A 17,982-nucleotide genomic window follows, 5' to 3' on the forward strand; every position below is an offset into this window, starting at 1 on the left:
TGCGTTGGCATTTCATAAGTTGTGATCCAAGAAAATGCAGTATGTAGAGGCCAACTTTACTTACTGTTAGCCAAGCAACTGGAAAATAACCAGATTTAGCCACAAGTAGCCACTGCAGCACTATGAAGATTAATCATTACAGTGTATGATTCCACTTAGCTACCCCATTTAAAAATCTGGCATATGTTCTGCATCAGTTACATCTATCTCATGCAGGATAGAATCAAATCCTGAGGATACTAAGACACAGATTAACAAAGTAAAGGATCGCAGGTAGGACTGTACCTGATGCCAGCAAAATCAAAGCACAGAGCACAGAATAGTACTTTAATACATCATCTTCCTAATCCTAGGTTTCAAATGAGTGGTCACACTTCAATTAGATTTAAGTTTTGCTTGTGAGTCCTCATAATCCCACCTAATTAAGATGGGAAAGAGAAAATTAGATTGTCATTAACATACTGACAATATGTTCCAAATCGCTAGCAGCTTCATAATAGACACTGAAAAAGAGCCACATTGTATACATTTGATAAATTTAAAATAGGAGTTTATTTTATACCACTGGCACATAGCTTTGTGGCATATTATTGGAAAGATGGAAAGAAGTTTTTTTTGAAGTTTCACAAGTGATCTTTGGGGAGAGGTCAAGTCAATTGTGTATATGGAAAAGAAATAAACTTATACAGGCTCTTCCCCAAATCAAATTCAGCTATTGTCCATTCCATGATCCAGGAGAAAACGATTCCAGCATAAATAGAGCTTCCCTACTGATAATCCTTGTCCTACCACAGGGAACATAATGGCAAATAATGTTGTCCCTATGATGCAAAAGGTACATTAAGGATAGATATTGCTGGATGTCTCTAGATTTGTTTAGTTTTCCTCCCACCAAACAGTAAGCAGCTGGTGAGAAAACCTCAATCCTCTTTTCAACGTGGGCTAGAAGTAGGACTAATGTGGAAGCAAGTTTTGACATGTAGCTGAAGTGGGCTTAGACATCGGTAAAAATTCATTCTGGTTTTGCACAAGTGTTCTGCATAGATGGAGCACCTAATTATTTTATCAGCTGAAGACACAAAGTTGTGCTGTGAGGCAGAATAGAGAGGTTGATCTAGGTCTCTAAAGCACTAGATTGGTGCAGAGATAAGTAGGCACAAGAGGAGGAAGTTTGAAAGAACTGTCTCCCTTCCATAACCAAAGCAGAAATGCCCTGAAATACCATGCCCAGAGATCCGAGGCAAAATGATGTGCTCGTACCCGCCTAACGGAGTCAATGGGTGCCAGCCATATCCACGCTTTGCTCCCCAGAGGTCATCTCATTACCATTGACAAAATGATGGGACTGTTGCTTGGATCCATACCAAATCTGATGTTGAGATAAGGGGGGAAACTAAGAACAACTTAAGGCAGCTCCTTAAGTCAACTTCATCTCTCTCTCTCTCTCTCTCTCTCACACACACACACACACACACAGGGCAACAACATGAGAGACAGAAGAAAACAAAGACTGTTCAGACATGTTAGAGGTGAGGCAGCTGCAGTTTCCATAACCATGACGAGGGCTTTATAACTCAGTAACGCCTGCTAGTTCAAAGATCACTGCTGTAGGTAGAAGATTGAAATATGGCTTTGTAAACAGTACTGCATAAAATTGAAACACTGCCTTTCAAGCAGAATATATTCTACTTAAGGTAGCATTTTCTTTATGGATGTGAAAGTGATTTTTTTCCTGCCAAAAGTCACATTGTAATTATTGAAGTTCTGTGTGACTATTGAGGAAAGTCTGAGCAAACATTCATTCTAGTTAATGTTTAATACCTAAGCGTTTCTCTTCAAATTAAAGTTACAGTATATGTATTCTAAGAGTCGTGGTGTCTGTTATGCAATATCAGGCCAGATATTCAAAAGTAGATTGCAAAAACATTTAAGCCTCTAAGGAGCACTCAGCATTTCATTTCACAGGTGAGTCATCTGCAATTGGAGGAAAAATTAATATTTTGCATTTTTAAAATAAGTGAGAAGTTTTTTGTTTTTTTTTAAGTACTGTGGTATGCAGCTGGCAATGGTAAAATGTATACACAGCTCAGGAAGCCCACAGAATGAACAGAATATGGTGGCATAGACTGGCTGTATATTAATTTATTCAACCTATGTGGAGAATGTTGTATATATTGAGGGAAGCTGGATTGAAACAATTTGAGTGTGGTTTTAAAACTGAAGGAAGAAACATCAATAATCTGCACTACATGCTGATGACACTACCTTGACAGCTGAAAAATGCAAAGGAGTTGCAAGCTTTAGTAAGGAGCAGAGTGAGAAGTTAATCCAAGATTAAATACAAAGACCAAACAAATGGCAATTAATATAAGATAATCTCTAATATAAGGTAAGATCTCCCCCTCCCTCCTTTCCTTCAGCAAGTGTCTGGTTCTGCCACTTGCCCTGGAGACCAGATCGGGGAATTCCACACTAAAGGTGGCTGCTGGATTGATGACAGATTCCACCACCACCTCTTGCTCCTGGCTTCCTGCTCTCCGCCCATCCATCTTTTTGTTATCATATTGATTTATTATTGTGTTCTTTTCGTTGTTTTTTTATTCTATTCTTTTATTTCTGTTTATACTTTATTCATTTCTTTTTATTGTTGTAATCAGCCTGGAATAGCCCCATGGTAAGATAGGTGGCAAATAAATTTAACAAATGAAATATTGCAGCAACCATCCTTAGACTTGAAAATGAAGACACTGAAGTGATAAATAGCACCTGCATTTTAGGATCAACTATTAAGAGAAAACTCTGTTCAAGAAATATGATGCAGACTAGCACTTAATTGAGTAAAGCCTTGGAAAAAGTATTCAGATGCCTGGTTATGTATATACATAGAACAATCAGATAAGATAACATAGAATAACAGAATTGGAAGGGACCTTGGAGGTCATCTACCATGCAGGCAATAGTTTTCCTTGTAACACTCTAGAAACAAGGAAAATATTGAACACATTTGAACTTAGGTGTTGGAGGAATATACTATAGATAACCAAGAAAATAAACAAATGAATTATAGAACACATCAACTCAGAGTTTCCTCATTTGAGGCACAATGACCAGGATCAAATTATTATATTTTGCACACATTAAGCAAATCTATACTTTGGAAAAGTCTGTAATGCTGGGCAAAGTGGAACGAAAGAAGAAAAAAGATTATCTGCAAGGTGGATGGACTCAATGGATACATTATATAGAAGACCTGAAGGACCAAGTTCAAGATAGATCCTCCTGAAGAAAATCTATCTATGTGGTTGCTGATTGTTAATAATCAATTGGCTGACAATGAAGTAAAGTATTTTTTCAGCATGCCAGCATTGTTTTCATACAAATATTTTCTTAAAATTGTTTAAAATATTCTCATATAATTTTGCCTCTGAAAAATTACATTAATATTCACAAGCTCAGCAAGTAAAGTATTTTGCAGGCAAGATAGTTTACATTTAATTTTATAATACTAATAATATACTTGAAAGTTGGGAAAAGGAATCACAGTTCAAATGTCAAGGATCTTGTCACCCATATTTTATAGTCACAGCCACTTGGTAATATTTTAAAACAGTAGCTATGATTTCTCTAAAAATAGGAGGAATTATCAAATGGCAAATGTAAGCGTTCAAATAACTTCCTTCTTTTTCCCACAATTTGAAAAAACTGATGAGTGAAGAAAAACCTAACTGCAAAGGGCAGTAAAACATACTTTTTTTCTACAACAACTATTAAGATACAAACAACTGTTATGTCACATTTCTTCAGAAGTTTACAGGATATAAAATATAATTTAGCCACAGAATGTTGTTTCCAAAGAATATGCTTAATAATACATGTAAGATTAATGATGCTTTATTCCACATATTATATTGTTTTGCCCTTAGCGATTTGAATAATTTTCACATGTCTCAGAAAAAGATATATTTAATACTGTAAAATATTGAATAAAAAAGTGCATTGTTTAAGAGAAGCAAAAAGTATTATGAAAATTAGAATCAATTGGACAAAATAACAAAATGATGTAAGCTGTAGTCAGATCTTAGAATTCAACATTTTTTGGAACTAAATGTCTTCTGTTGGTCAGAATTTATTTTTATTTTTAAATCAAGGTATTAGTGTTTGTTGTAATGCCAAGTTTATACTTAAGGATATTTTACAGATGGTACCTCAATTGTATGCTTTCTAAGTTCTGCCCAGAACTTAACAATATCTTCCTTAACAATATCATGTCTATCATACTACTCTGTGGGAATAATGAGAGGCACATTTAGAGAGAGCTTGGGAAGAATTCCATGGATGAGAATCCTCAAGGGGAAAACAACTCAAGAAGCTTGGGAAATTTTGAAAAATGAGATTACAAAAGCCTAGTCTAGCACAATACCAATGAAGAAGAAAAATAACAGCTCCCAAAAGAAACCAGCATGGCTGCATAAAGTACTGTCTGATAAATTGAAAGACAAAAAAGATAAGTATAAAAAGTGGAAAGGGGGGGAGATAACTAAGGCAGAATATCAGTAAATAGTAAAGATGAAGTAAGAAAAGCTAAGGCTCACAATGAAGAAAGGCTTGCAACAAAAGTAAAAAATAACAAAAAAAGCTTCTTCCAACATGTTAAAAACAAGAAAAAGGTTAAGGAAATAATTGGTCCATTGCTGGGAGAAAGAAGGTGACAAGCAACAGGGAGAAAGCAGAACTATTTAACTCATTTTTTGCATCTGTTTTTACACAAAGTGATAAAACAGTCCAACTTATCAAAAACAGCACCACAAAAATCAGATAAGGAACACAAATTGAAATAGGGAAGAAAATGGTAAGTGAGCACCTGTCTACCCTAGACAAGTTCAAATCACCAGGACCGGACAGATTATACCCCAGGATTCTGAAGGAACTGGCGGACAAGATCTCAAAACCACTGAACTATATCTTTCAGAGATCCTGGAGCACTGGTGAACTGCCAGAGGACTGGAAAAGAGCTGATGTGGTTCCCATCTTCAAAAAAGGGAAAAAATAGATCCAGGAAACTATGGACCTATCAGCCTGACCTCAATACCAGGAAAGATTCTGGAAAAGATAATCAAGCAACGAATTAGCAAACACTTAGAGGTAAACAAAGTAATAGACAAAAGCCAACATGGGTTTGTCAAAAACAGATCATGCCAGACTATCTTATTGCATTCTTTGACAAAGTGACAAAATTAGTGGACCAGAGGAAGGCCGTCGATATAGTTTACTTAGACTTCAGTAAGGCATTTGATAAGTTAGACCAGTGATGGCAAACCTATGGCACGCGTGCCACAAGTAGCACGCGGAGCCATTTGTCAGGGCACGCGAAGCGCTGCACTGTCAGCTGGCCAGCATGCACGCGCGCGCTGGCCAGCTGAGTTCACTTTTTTTAAAAGCCATTTTTTGCCCTCCCCCGGCTCCAGAGGCTTTATAGGAGCCTGGGGAGGGTGAAAAGAGCCCCCCCTGCCCCCCCTGAGGCCCTCCGGAGGCTTCATGAGCAAAAAACCGGCCTTACGGTCAAATCAGAAGTTCAGGAACGGACTTCCGGTTTGCTCGGAGGGACGTTTTGAGCGCTCTGAAGGCATCAGGGAAGCCTCCTGAAGCCTTCGGAGTGCTTAAAATGACCCTCTGAGGAAACCGCAAATCACTTCCGATTTGCTCGGAGGATTGTTTTGAGCGCTCCAAAGGTGACAGGGAAGCCTCCTGACGGTCCCTGAAGCCTCCCCTGGCTCCTATAAAGCCTCTGGAGCCTGGGGAGGGCAAAAAAGCATGTAAAAATGGGGGGTCGCGCCTGTAGTGCGCACATTTGCACTTGGGGGTCATGCATTGCATTATGGGTGCGGCACGCCCGCACACGACCCCCCTGCGCTCCCACCACTTATAGCACACGAGCCAAAAAAGATTTGCCATCACTGAGTTAGACCATAACCTACTACTAGATAAAGTAGAAGAATGTGGGTTGGACAGCATCACCACCAGATGGATTCGTAACTGGCTGACCAACCGCACTCAACGTGTAGTCCTCAATGGAACTGCATCTACATGGAGGGAAGTATGCAGTGGAGTACCCCAAGGCTCTGTTTTAGGCCCAGTACTCTTCAACATCTTCATCAATGATTTGGGTGAGGGAATAAATGGGGAACTCATCAAATTTGCTGATGACACCAAGCTGGCAGGAATAGCCAACACTCCAGAAGACGGGCTTAAGATACAGAAGGATCTTGACAAACTTGAACATTGGGCACTATCTAATAAAATGAAATTCAATGGAGAAAAGAGTAAGGTTCTACATTTAGGCAAGAAAAACAAAATGCACAGGAACAGTATAGGTGGTACCTTGCTCAATAGTAGTAACTGTGAGAGGGATCTTGGTGTCCTAATGGACGACCATTTAAATATGAGCCAGCAGTGTGCAGCAGCTGCCAAAAAAGCCAACAAAGTTCTAGGCTGCATCAACAGAGGGATAGAATCAAGATCACATGAAGTGTTAATACCACTTTATAATGCCTTGGTAAGGCCACACTTGGAATACTGCATTCAGTTTTGGTCGCCACGATGTAGAAAAGATGTGGAGACTCTAGAAAGAGTGCAAAGAAGAGCAACAAATATGATTAGGGGACTGGAGACTAAAACATATGAAGAACGGTTGCAGGAACTGGGTATGTCTAGTTTAATGAAAAGAAGGACTAGGGGAGACATGATAGCATTGTTCCAATATCTCAGGGGTTGCCACAAAGAAGAGGGAGTCAAACTATTCTCCAAGGCACCTGAGGGTAGAACAAGAAGCAATGGGTGGAAACTAATCAAGGAGAGAAGCAACAGAACTGAGGAGAAATTTCCTGACAGTTAGAACAATTAATCAGTGGAACAGCTTGCCTCCAGAAGTTGTGAATGCCCCAACACTGGAAGTCTTTAAGAAGATGTTGGATAGTCATTTGTCTGAAACAGTATAGGGTTTCCTGCCTAGGCAGGGGGTTGGACTAGAAGTCCTCCAAGGTTCCTTCCAACTCTGCTATTGTAATTGTAATTTATAATTGTACAATTAATAATATATAAACATTACTGATATGGAGAAGATAAAACAGAGGCCCTTCATATTACTCATGGCACAGTGGCCTATGTTAAGGCAGTGGACCCATAACACTAGCCTACCTCCAAGATTGCATAGCGTTCCTGTCCCACTGTCCTCATGTGTGAACATTTGTTGGGGCAAACACTACAAAAGCTGGATCTCATTCAGGCCTCATTCCACCTCCCACTGAAGCCTCTTGATATAGATTTAGTCCAACTGGTGACCATACTCCATGCATGGAGTCTGCGATCAAAAATAAGAAAGCTCCAAGGTTTTCATTGGCAATTTGAAATTAAAGTGTAAAGCAAAATGCACAAAAGTTAGAATATTGAAATGAAACATGGAAAAATATTAAATTATCTACAGTCAGTAATCTTAAAAAAAAACAACTAAGGACATACAATTCTAAATCTAAAAAAAAAAAAAAAAACCTAAGGGCGTACAACTCTAATTCAAAATGAGCATCGCAGACCGGTTGAGCAACTAATATAGTTAAATTGCAGAATCACATGAGTATGTTAAAAAAGAGGAAGATATTAACATTGTTTAAACTACAATTCTGGGAACTGCATTGGAAGAACAGATGTCGCCTGAGTCAGAAAATGCTCATATTCTAGCCAAAGTACCAAATAAATTAATATGCCTTGTAAAATAAGCATCTAACCTAAACAATTTGTAATAATTGAGTATGTATATTCTCTGTGTGTACATGCATAGCTACCAGCCTAAATGGAATATGCTTGAAACATTAATAATCCACAGAATATAGACTAATTAATAAAAGTCTTCATGCAGAAATAATTACCGCAACATGAGCTGCAAATTCTCCCTCTCACCCTCTCACACATGATATAGTCAACAGCTGCCTTAAATAATTTGTGATTCTTAGTTACATAATAAAGGACATTAAGGCCAGCAGGGACATTTCAGATGACAACTTCCTTCTTCTTTACCATTAGTGTTCATAAAAAAAAAAGCAAAATCTACTCTTCCCTAACTGGAAAGCAACAAAAATCTTTCAAAGGTCTGAAAAATAAAGAAAATTATTTCGTACGACAGGCCAGGAGATCATGCAGAGACAACCTATTGCTAGAGAACATTTAATTCTTGTTGTGTTTGAGAAGGAACATCAACTAGTCAGACTTCATCAACAAATGGATAAATGTCACCCCTTAACAATAGGCTGGCATCTACCATTTTATTGGCAGAGGCAGTCCTGAATTGGAGGGCAGAAGTGGAAATAGTGGAAAGGCAAAGGGGGAAGTAATGGAATTTCAGAATGTATGATGGCCATACAGGTAGTCCTCAACTTACAGCAATCCGTTTAGTTACAGACCATTTGAAGTTACAACGGCACTGAAAAAAGCGACTGATACCATTTTCCACACTTATGACCATTACAGAGTCAATGGTCATGTGATCAAAATTCAAACACTTAGCAAACTGGCTCCTATTTAAGACGGTTGCAGGGGAGTTACACGATCCCCTTTTGTGACCTTACGACAAACAAAGTCAATGGGGTCAAAGTCAGATTTACTTAACCAACTGTGTTACTAACCTAACACCAGCAGCGATTCACTTAAAACACCTGTGGCAAAAAAAAAGGTCATAAAATGGGGCAAAGGCTCATTTAACAAATGCCTCACTTAGCGACAGAAATGTTGGACCCAATGGTGCTGCTCAGTCAGGGACTACCTTGTATTCTTTATTTTATTTTGAACAAGCAAAGTCAATGGGGAAACCAGATCCACTTAACACCTTAACTAAATTAAAACTGCAGTGATTTACTTAGCAACTATGGGAAGAAAGATCGTAAAATGGGGCAAAACTTACTTAATAAATGTCTCATTTAGCAACAGAAATGTTGGGATCAAGTGAGGACATAAAGTTGAGGGTGTACATCACCTTGATTTTGCTTATTTTGAAAGAAGGGAAAGGTCAGCCTGACGGAGAAAACCCCACCCTCCGCCCTCCCACCCTGGATCCCTCAAGAAACCCGCGTGGGCCGCCGAAGCCGAGGAGGCGGGCTTTCTCTCCCCGCCTTCTGCTCTTCACTCGGGGCTGGCGCTGGAGCCAGGGAAGTGCCTGGGCTTGGGGGGGAATTGCTTTTCGGCTCAGCCTCAGTGATTCCACCGACTATGGCAGTTCCGCGGAGCTGCTGGCTAGCGCTTCTTCTCGCCACTGTCGTACCTGGCGTGCAGGTAAGGCTGCGCGAAGATGCGGAGAAGGGGGAGTTTCTTCCTCGCACCTACTCGAGCGAGCTTCCCGTTGGGTTGATTTTATTCGGTGTTGCCCGTTGCGAAAGCCGAACCAAACTCATAGACCACTTTCTGACGTCTCTGTGCGTTTGTATTTGCGAGCTTGGGTCTTTCTTTACATTGATTAAAAGCGATTATGTGCCGTCGGGTCGTTTTAGACTCCTAGCGATCGTATAGATTTTCTCCCTTCTGGGAACAACACCCCCACCCCAGCAGATTTGGGGGAGGGGGTGTGCTTTACATGCGCACCAAGGATGGACTGTACCTGTATATGGTGCAAATAACAGCGGGCTTAAGGGTTCAGTTGCATTTCTGCATTCACCCAAAGGTGCTTTTTCAAGAGGCAACTGGACTTTCTGGTTTTTCTTTGAAGACGTTTCACTTCTCATCCAAGAAGCTTGTTGAGCTCTGGATGAGAAGTGAAACGTCTTCAAAGAAAAACCAGAAAGTCCAGTTGCCTCTTGAGAAAGCACCTTGGGGACAACCATGAGCTGGAGGATTGAGAATCTCCATAGACATTCACTTGGAATACCTTCACTGAATTCCTGTCTTGTTTTTTGCATAGATCCTCATAGGTAGGGTAGAAGTGGAAAATTAATTGCATTTATTTCCTACTGACATTAATGGGGCTGAAAATAGTAACTATTAACTTTTCCCATTGATTCTGACTGATCTTAACTAACTTCATTTGCAGTTGTTTCACTGTTGGTTCGTATTAGCGCTGGTATCCTACACAAATATTTTGTGAAACAAGCTCTACTGGATAGTTGCACACACTGTACTAAACTGTAATTTTGGCTTGCTCATTTCAGCCTTATGTGTTGTGCAAACCTTGCCATAATGGTTTGCCATCCATCATTTATAGTTAAGCATGTTGTACACATGAAAGCAATTGATTATGGATTATTTTAAGAAACCATAGTTCAGCTAAGTATGTGAACCAGACCACTAAAGTTTAATGGAATTAATTTGAATGCTCAAATTGGACTTTAGTCCAGTCATTGTAACAATAGACAAGTGAATTAGAAGGGGAGGGGAGGGGAAGAAACCATTTCTTCTGGCTGGACTTCCTCCTTCTTCAGGTATACTTCATGTGCTGAAACCCACATGGAGAGACAAATAGTATAAAGCAATTAGGGGGGGAAATCAAGGATTGAAACTGAAATGAACAAAATAAGCACATAATCACAAGCCCTCTTCAGCAGGAACATATATTCTGCAAAGATAGCATAATAAGCTTCAGAGAATTTAAAAAAAAAAAAAGAATAATTCTTTTTACGGTTTCCAATTTCCTTCAACTGTCATATTAAAAACTCCTGCTAGTGTTTTTACTTCAGCAAATTTTGAAAAACAAGCCATTCCTAGCCATCTTTCTCAGGATATTTGCACCCAGTAAAACTTTATAGTGGAAGATTACAGTGTTGCAGAACATAGTTTGCATGTGCTGAAAAATAGTGCACTAGAATGCGTGCAAAGCACAACTATCTGCTTACTGTACGCATGTTTGTGCTTTCAAACCTTCACTGGGAACATACTGTATAGTTCACCCAGCTGTGGTTTTTCGCTCCTATCAGTCTTTAGGAACAGATTTCCAGCTGGAAAAGTCTCTGGTGGTGTGGCTTTCACCACTTCCCTTGGGAAGCTACCCTGTAAACTGTATTTAAACATTTAGATGTGTGTGTATATATTATGTGTGTGTGTGTGTCCTGTTTCATTCCCACTTAGGTTTGACTGTATTATTCTCAGCTACATTGCATTTAAAAAAAAAAGATTTATTTTAAAATGTTCAAGAACTAGTTTGAGCAGCTCGGGGTTAAATGTGATAATGTGCAAGAAATTTTAAAGAATTCCATGTTATTCTTCTATAAAGGGCAAGTATATACATTATTAAATCCCTTTGTGCTTCTTAAGTGTGGTATGTCAACTCATGAAGTATATAGTAGTACTATACTCCTAGTCTAGAATGTGCTGTGAATTGTATTGAATTTTACCTCTTATTAGCATAGACGATAACTATAAATCATATGCAGCCACCTACCTGTAATATATCTTAGTAGTATTTCTTATACTCTCAAGAGTCAATTCTGGACGAATAAATATTGTTCGGGAAAGACCATATAATGTGAATGAAGTGCTTTGAAGACTCAAGGATATGTCAGGGTTCATTGAGCTCCGTGTTTTTCTTGCAGATACTTGCTTGCCAAAGTAGCTAACATTGACAGTACTTTGATGATGTTTTAGTGATGTTTGATAATGATAAGTCTACAAGAAGAAAAGCAAATTCAATGAATATCAACATCCTAACATTTCACCTTGGGAATCTTAAAAATCGCTATAATTCCTATTGTGTAATGACACTGTTTTCTATATATATTCAAAAGGCAAAGTATGATTTGGAGCATCTGTGAATGTGTTGGGAACATTATAAATCCAAAACATTTTTTCTTGGAATTGTGTGCCACCAGCAGAGGGCATGTACATGAGCCCAGGAAAAGATATAGCCACTTTAAAGACATGTGTGACCAGGTACATTCTAAGTTACATTTTGCCTTTTGAATCTGGATCTTTGCATATCTTTATTATTTTTATTCTTTGCCCCCCCCCCCACTTATGCCCCAAACCATTGTCTCCAATAAGCCTGTTGTTTATTTTATTTTATCCATATAAGAACAGAAAGGCATAATTCCATTATTTTTATTCTGTATACATTGGTTCGTACTGGTATTATATTATAATCATCTGTTTTCCATTTTACCTTATCATTATTTATATTTAGTCTTGCCATATGCATAAAATACAGATCTATATTAAGCATTCAATTTGTATGCATCACTATGTATGTACAATTTACGTGTAATAATGATACAATTAATATTAATTTAAAAATGTGAAAGCTAATAAGAAAACAATTAAAAAGTTGACAAAAGTAAGAAATCCATTAACTTGCAATGTGATTAATAATAGTTTAAAAGTGTTCTCCAGATTCAGAATTCAGTGAACTAATAAATTATACAAGTATTCTGTAATTATTAAGAGAAGACTAACATTTAAAACTAAAATTATAAATCTGACACTTCCCATATTATTTCTGAAACGGTTGATTGAATCCTTTAATGTGTAGTCAAAATGCGCATTTTGCAATGGAGTTCATTCTTTTGGTAAATCTTTGACATCCTGCCCCACTAAATAGGCAATATAGAATGGACCAATCCACAATAGAACATCAACATTAATCTATGGGTCTTTATAATGACAGAAAAGGATTCCAGCCTTTTAAATTCCACTCCCTATACTCTATTAATTAAGCCTTATAATTAAGGTACAGTTAGTAATGATATAATTAAGGTGCAGTAATGTAGATATTGTTGCAGTTGGATTGTGCCGAATAGTGAAAAACATTCAACAGCAATTGTAAAATCCATGAGAAAAAGAGTAAATAATGTGCAATAGAGTATGTCACTAAGCACTGTAACATGTTCTCTTACATGCTAGGTCCTAAACCAGTCAGTGTCAGTCATCTTGGCTTTACAATTAACTGAGACAAGAGATGACAACTACTAAACTCTTCATGAATAACTCCACATTATACTTTTTTTATTTCAAGGATGAAACATGAGGTCCAATATGCACTCCCCCCCCCCCCATTGGATTAAGAAAAAAGAATGACTGGAAATCCTTTATGTTATTTCCACAAATCATACTAGGTTTTATGCGTATTTTATTTTTGCATAATGCCTTGCCTCCTGATAATTAAGAGGGGAATGCATGAAGTAAGATTTATTTCTTTTATTTGTTTGATGTTGAATATATAAGGGCTCCAAAATTTATGCCTTCCCAAAATGTCTTCGTATTAAGCATTACAGTAGTATGTGCTGTCAGCAATTCAAATCACTACTTCCCCCCTGAGTCTTACTAAATCTTTGGATTCAACCACATCCTGACAACAAGTTCCTCATTCTTTTTTTATAGATAGTGTGAAGAACAATATTGTTTTTCATTCCATGTATTATAATTGTGCTTTTGGAAAAGGGAAGGGGGAAAAATAAATTTATTCAAAACGGTGGATGCAAAGTCACATATTTTAAAAAAAAACAGTGCAAAAAGGAAGGTACCAGTAAAGCGAGCAGTAAAGCATGTGAAGAAATATTTTGTATTAATAATAATTGTGGTACAGGATTATGCAAGGATAATATTTTTCTCTGGATTGGCAATTTTTTAAATGTAGACTAGACCCCTGTTGCCAACACAGTTTTAATGATGTAACAAATATATAACATAACAGAACTGAAGTCTCTTACTACTACTACTACTATTAGCAGTATACTAATAATTACCAATTTTTCTAAAACCAGAAAGTGGTGTAATGGTTAGGGCACCAGGCTAAAAACCAAGAGTTAGAGAATTCTAGTCCTTCCTTAGGAACAAAGCCAGCTGGGTGGATAACCTTCAATTAAAAAAAAAGGTTAAAAACTAAACAACAACTAAGATATAACAATATAGAATACTCAAATACTGTGTATTTACACAGAATACTCAACTATCGAGGAACAACCATAACTCAATATCCCTTCAATTTCTGAAAAGAAAAACAACTTTTCAAATGTTGAAGTCGTTCTGAAGCAACCAGGTGTTTGTTGCATTACAGAAAGTTAACAGGAGTGGGGCATATCTGATATTGGGTGAATCTGTTCCTGAGAATTTGTGTAGTAACTCTTGAGCTTAACTATGGGATCCTTGGAGATGGCATTTCCAAAGAGTCAAAATCTATAAGGAACCTATTCTTCCAGATCTCAAATGACAGCAAATACCACACAGGCAAGGTGGTCCTGCAGATCTCCTGACCCTGAAACATGAAGGTCTTTAAAGTTGGTAGCCAGCAGCTTGAAATAAATCGATACCAATACAGGTCTTGGAGCAGAGATGTTAAACATACACACCACATGTCTCTCATACCTGGACCACTTAACGTTTCTTGGTAGTTTTCAAGGACAATCCATGTAGAATGCAATTGTATAATCCAACTGTGAAGTGACTATGGCATGAGTGACAATTTACAATGTTTCTTGATCCAGAAATGGCAGAAACTAGTGCACAATGTAAAAGACCTCCTAAATAAGGCTGCCACTTGCTCTTCACTTGCTCTAGTTAGTATGTGAGTTTCAGAGGTCCCCAGATTGCAAACTAGCTCTGTGCAACTCTGTTAAAGACCAAAGACAGAGAGTGCCTGGAATTGGAAAGCTTCTTCATTCAAGCCTTAATCTCTCTTGCTAGGATTGAGTCCAGGCCCTTACAGCTCTAGGCAATGGGCAGAATCTCCACCACATTTCTTGTTCACTCCATGCTGGCATTTAGCTTCATGTAGATGTTAAATAAGAGGAGAGGGAGTATTGATACATATGTCACACATAGGTCCATCTTCCAATGGTTGGCAGCCCTAGTCAACTCTATGGCAATTGAAGGGCCCTAATGGAGGGTCTAGCTGCACTTGTGGTTGAACTTGCTTCTGGCTTTGTGTTCATGCTGTCTTGACTCTAAACCAGTTTAGGAAAATCCCGTCCAGACTAAGATATTTTGGTAATAGTTGGAAAAAATCTGGACTGCAGGATATCACAATCTGCCAGTGGACAGTTGCTCTTCTGGTAGACCTCTCTACCTTTTTGTTCTGAAAAAAGTAATTGCCAGTAATTTTCTTTCTTCTCTATGTGTTTTCATGGACATGCATATTTTTATACATGACTATACATTATACATGTGTGTGTATATATACACATACAGACTTATATGAAATTTATATTTGCAAGGTTAAAACATGAAGATAGAATATTTTCACTCCAGCTCCAAATAGTCCATAGATTAAGTAAAAATTCAGTGACTAGAAATATTATTAGGAAAAAGATAATGGAACTGAAAAAACTCAGAAAGAAAATCAGTAATGAAAACAAGTTTCTGATAGGATTGAAACCAGCAAAACCTGAGATACGAAGGGAACATTGTATTGTCTCTACTTCTGTAAACAGTAGGATGGTTGCATGGGAATAAAATGTTTTTATATCAGTTTGTCTCTAAAATTATTTTTTTGATTGCAAAATTATTATTCCTGACTTACGTGATAGTCTCTCTCTCTTAGTGTTTTCCCACACGTGCATGACCCACCTTTTCTAGGTCAACCCAAAATGGCCCAAAGTCTTCTGCCAGGATTTGTGCCCAAGGTAGGACTAAAAATCTCACTCTTCTGGTTTCTAGTCTAACCACTAGACCAAAGTGGCTCTCAATATGACGGGCTCATACAACTGAATGAAATATCAAACTGCCTATTTAATCATAAAAATTAACAATGGTACTGCTAAAATTTTAACTAAATATTCTTTTAAAATCATTGGTACCTTTGCTTCTACAGCTTAAAATTTCTACAAAATAACATGAACTGTAGCATTTTAGAATAAATATCACAGCTTCCTAACATCCACTACCGCCTTATGTACAAATGAGATTTATCCGTTCTGAAAGAAGCTACCCTAATCACCACTTATCATTAAGTAAATTATAGATGCAGTGGGGTCTCTTAATAAGCAAGCATGGATAGAAGTTTTGTCTAAAAGTTAAGACAGCCTATCCATGCATACTTATTAACAAATCCCAGTTCAATGAGCGGGCTTGTTCTTTAATCAAAAGCTGGATTCATATGGCACATTGAGTTATTGTCTTTGTATTTGGCTTAGCAAAATATGTGAGCTCAGCTTGTAAACATTCTTAATTTTTTATGTGACTCATGATCACTATGACATTTAACAAACTGGATTTAAAAGAAATGAGAGTGTTTGCGCTGTTTCTTTAGCACTATAGCAGTGATGGCACGTGGCACGCGGAGCCATTTGTCAGGGCACGTGAGGCACTGCCCTGTCAGCTGGCCAGCGCGAATGCATCAGGGAAGCCTCCGGACGGTCCCTAAAGCCTTCGGAATGCTTAAAACGACCCTCCGAGCAATCCGGAAGTCACTTCCGGTTTGCTTGGAGGGTCGTTTTAAGTGTTCCGAAGGCTTTAGGGAAACCTCCGGATGGTCCCCGAAGCCTCCGGAGGCCCTCCGGGGGGGCGTGGGAGGCTCTTTTCGCCCTCCCCAGGCTCCTATAAAGCCTCTGGAGCCTGGGGAGGGCGAAAAAAGTATGTAAAAATGGGTGGTCGCGCCTGTTGTGCGTGCATTGCATTATGGGTGCGGCACGCCCACACACGACCCCCCTGCGCTGCCCTCACTTGTGGCACGCGAGCCAAAAAAGGTTCGCCATCGCTGCACTATAGCATTTAATCCTGTACATTCATATAATAGTTGAAATAAATTTACTCCACTAAAGACAGAAGCGTGTGCCTAATTTTCCTTTAAATAAATAAATAAATAAATAAATATTTATTTCTTAGCCGCACCCTCTCCCGAAGGACTCGGAATGGAACTTGAAATATGCTCATTTTTAAAACTTTTCAGTTAACTACAGATATTTAGATGATTTAAGAGGGTGCAGTGGCTCAGCTGAAAAGCTGACAGCCCAAGTTGAAGACCCGAGCACTGTACAATGGGGTAAGGTCCCCTTTCTTGCCCCAGCTCCTGCTCACTTAGCAGTTCAAAAGCATGCAAATGTGAGTAGTAAAGAGGTACCACTTCAGTGGGAAGATAACAGTGTTTTGTATGCCTCGGCATATCAACTTCTTGGGTACATGACCATAGAATTGTCCTCAGATAACATTAGTTCAGCTAAGAAATGGAGAGGAGCACCATCCCCTAGAGTCAGATATGACTGAACAGGGGAAACCTTTACCTTGACCTTTTATTTAAATTATTTAATTAGGAGTTTCTCTGTCTTTATTGGGTATTATACGAAGTCATCTCCCAGTGCATTGATTCCCTCACACTATAACCATTCTAAAGTTTTCACATCCATTTTTTTAAAAAAAAGAGAAGTAGTGATTTTTTTTTCATTTTGCTTTAGCTTCTTGCATTTCCTTAACTGTATATTTGCTTTATGGGATGGGAATTTGTGATGTGGTTAAAAACGCTTCATTGGAAAGTTGACATCATGAAAACCATTTCCTTCATGGTTTAAGAATTGTTTTGAATTATAGACCTGGAAGTGAATGTGTGGAGCTGCAGACTCTCTTTTAGGTCATATCTGAGAAAATGAAATGTTTTATTTAAATGAAGCCAGTTCCTGCGTTTTAAAGGGTTTATGAGCATATGGATTTTGGATGAAATAAACAGAACACAACTTCTACGCTTAGGCAAATGGTTAATTACAGTTAATATTAATTAAAGTAGTGACAGTGAATACCAATAATATTTATGTTTCAGGTTTTTTTTCTTAATAGGCAATCTTTAATTCTTAGTGCTAATTTTTTTCAGTCTTTTAAAATGAATATAACTCATAAATGTAAGATATATGAAAGTAAAATGTATAGGCATGAAACATAAAGAAAAAGTGGGCTTTTCTTTAATATGTGATCCCATTTTACTATTATATTGTGAGAAGAAAGTTGATTAAGTTACTATCCTAGCAATGTGCATTTCAAGCAGACTCCCTACAGCAGTGGTTCTCAACCTGTGGGTCGGGACCTCCTTGGGGGTCG

General features: G+C 38.1%; 1 protein-coding gene across 2 annotated transcripts in view; it reads left to right on the top strand.

Annotated features, from left to right (window-relative positions):
• Nucleotides 1–2,080: 2,080 nt before the first annotated feature.
• Nucleotides 2,081–17,982, top strand: part of TNFRSF11A (TNF receptor superfamily member 11a) — a 48,159-nt gene continuing 32,257 nt past the window's right edge. For both annotated transcript variants that reach the window (XM_081951856.1, XM_081951857.1), the window contains exons 1-2: nt 2,081–2,389; nt 9,043–9,315. In XM_081951856.1, coding sequence (XP_081807982.1) covers nt 9,253–9,315 — 63 coding nt within the window. In that variant the 5' untranslated portion in view covers nt 2,081–2,389; nt 9,043–9,252. The remainder of the gene's footprint in view (nt 2,390–9,042; nt 9,316–17,982) is intronic.

Source organism: Natrix helvetica (assembly GCF_964273705.1).
Source record: "Natrix helvetica genome assembly, chromosome: 4".
In the NCBI taxonomy this organism is placed as follows: domain Eukaryota; kingdom Metazoa; phylum Chordata; class Lepidosauria; order Squamata; family Natricidae; genus Natrix; species Natrix helvetica.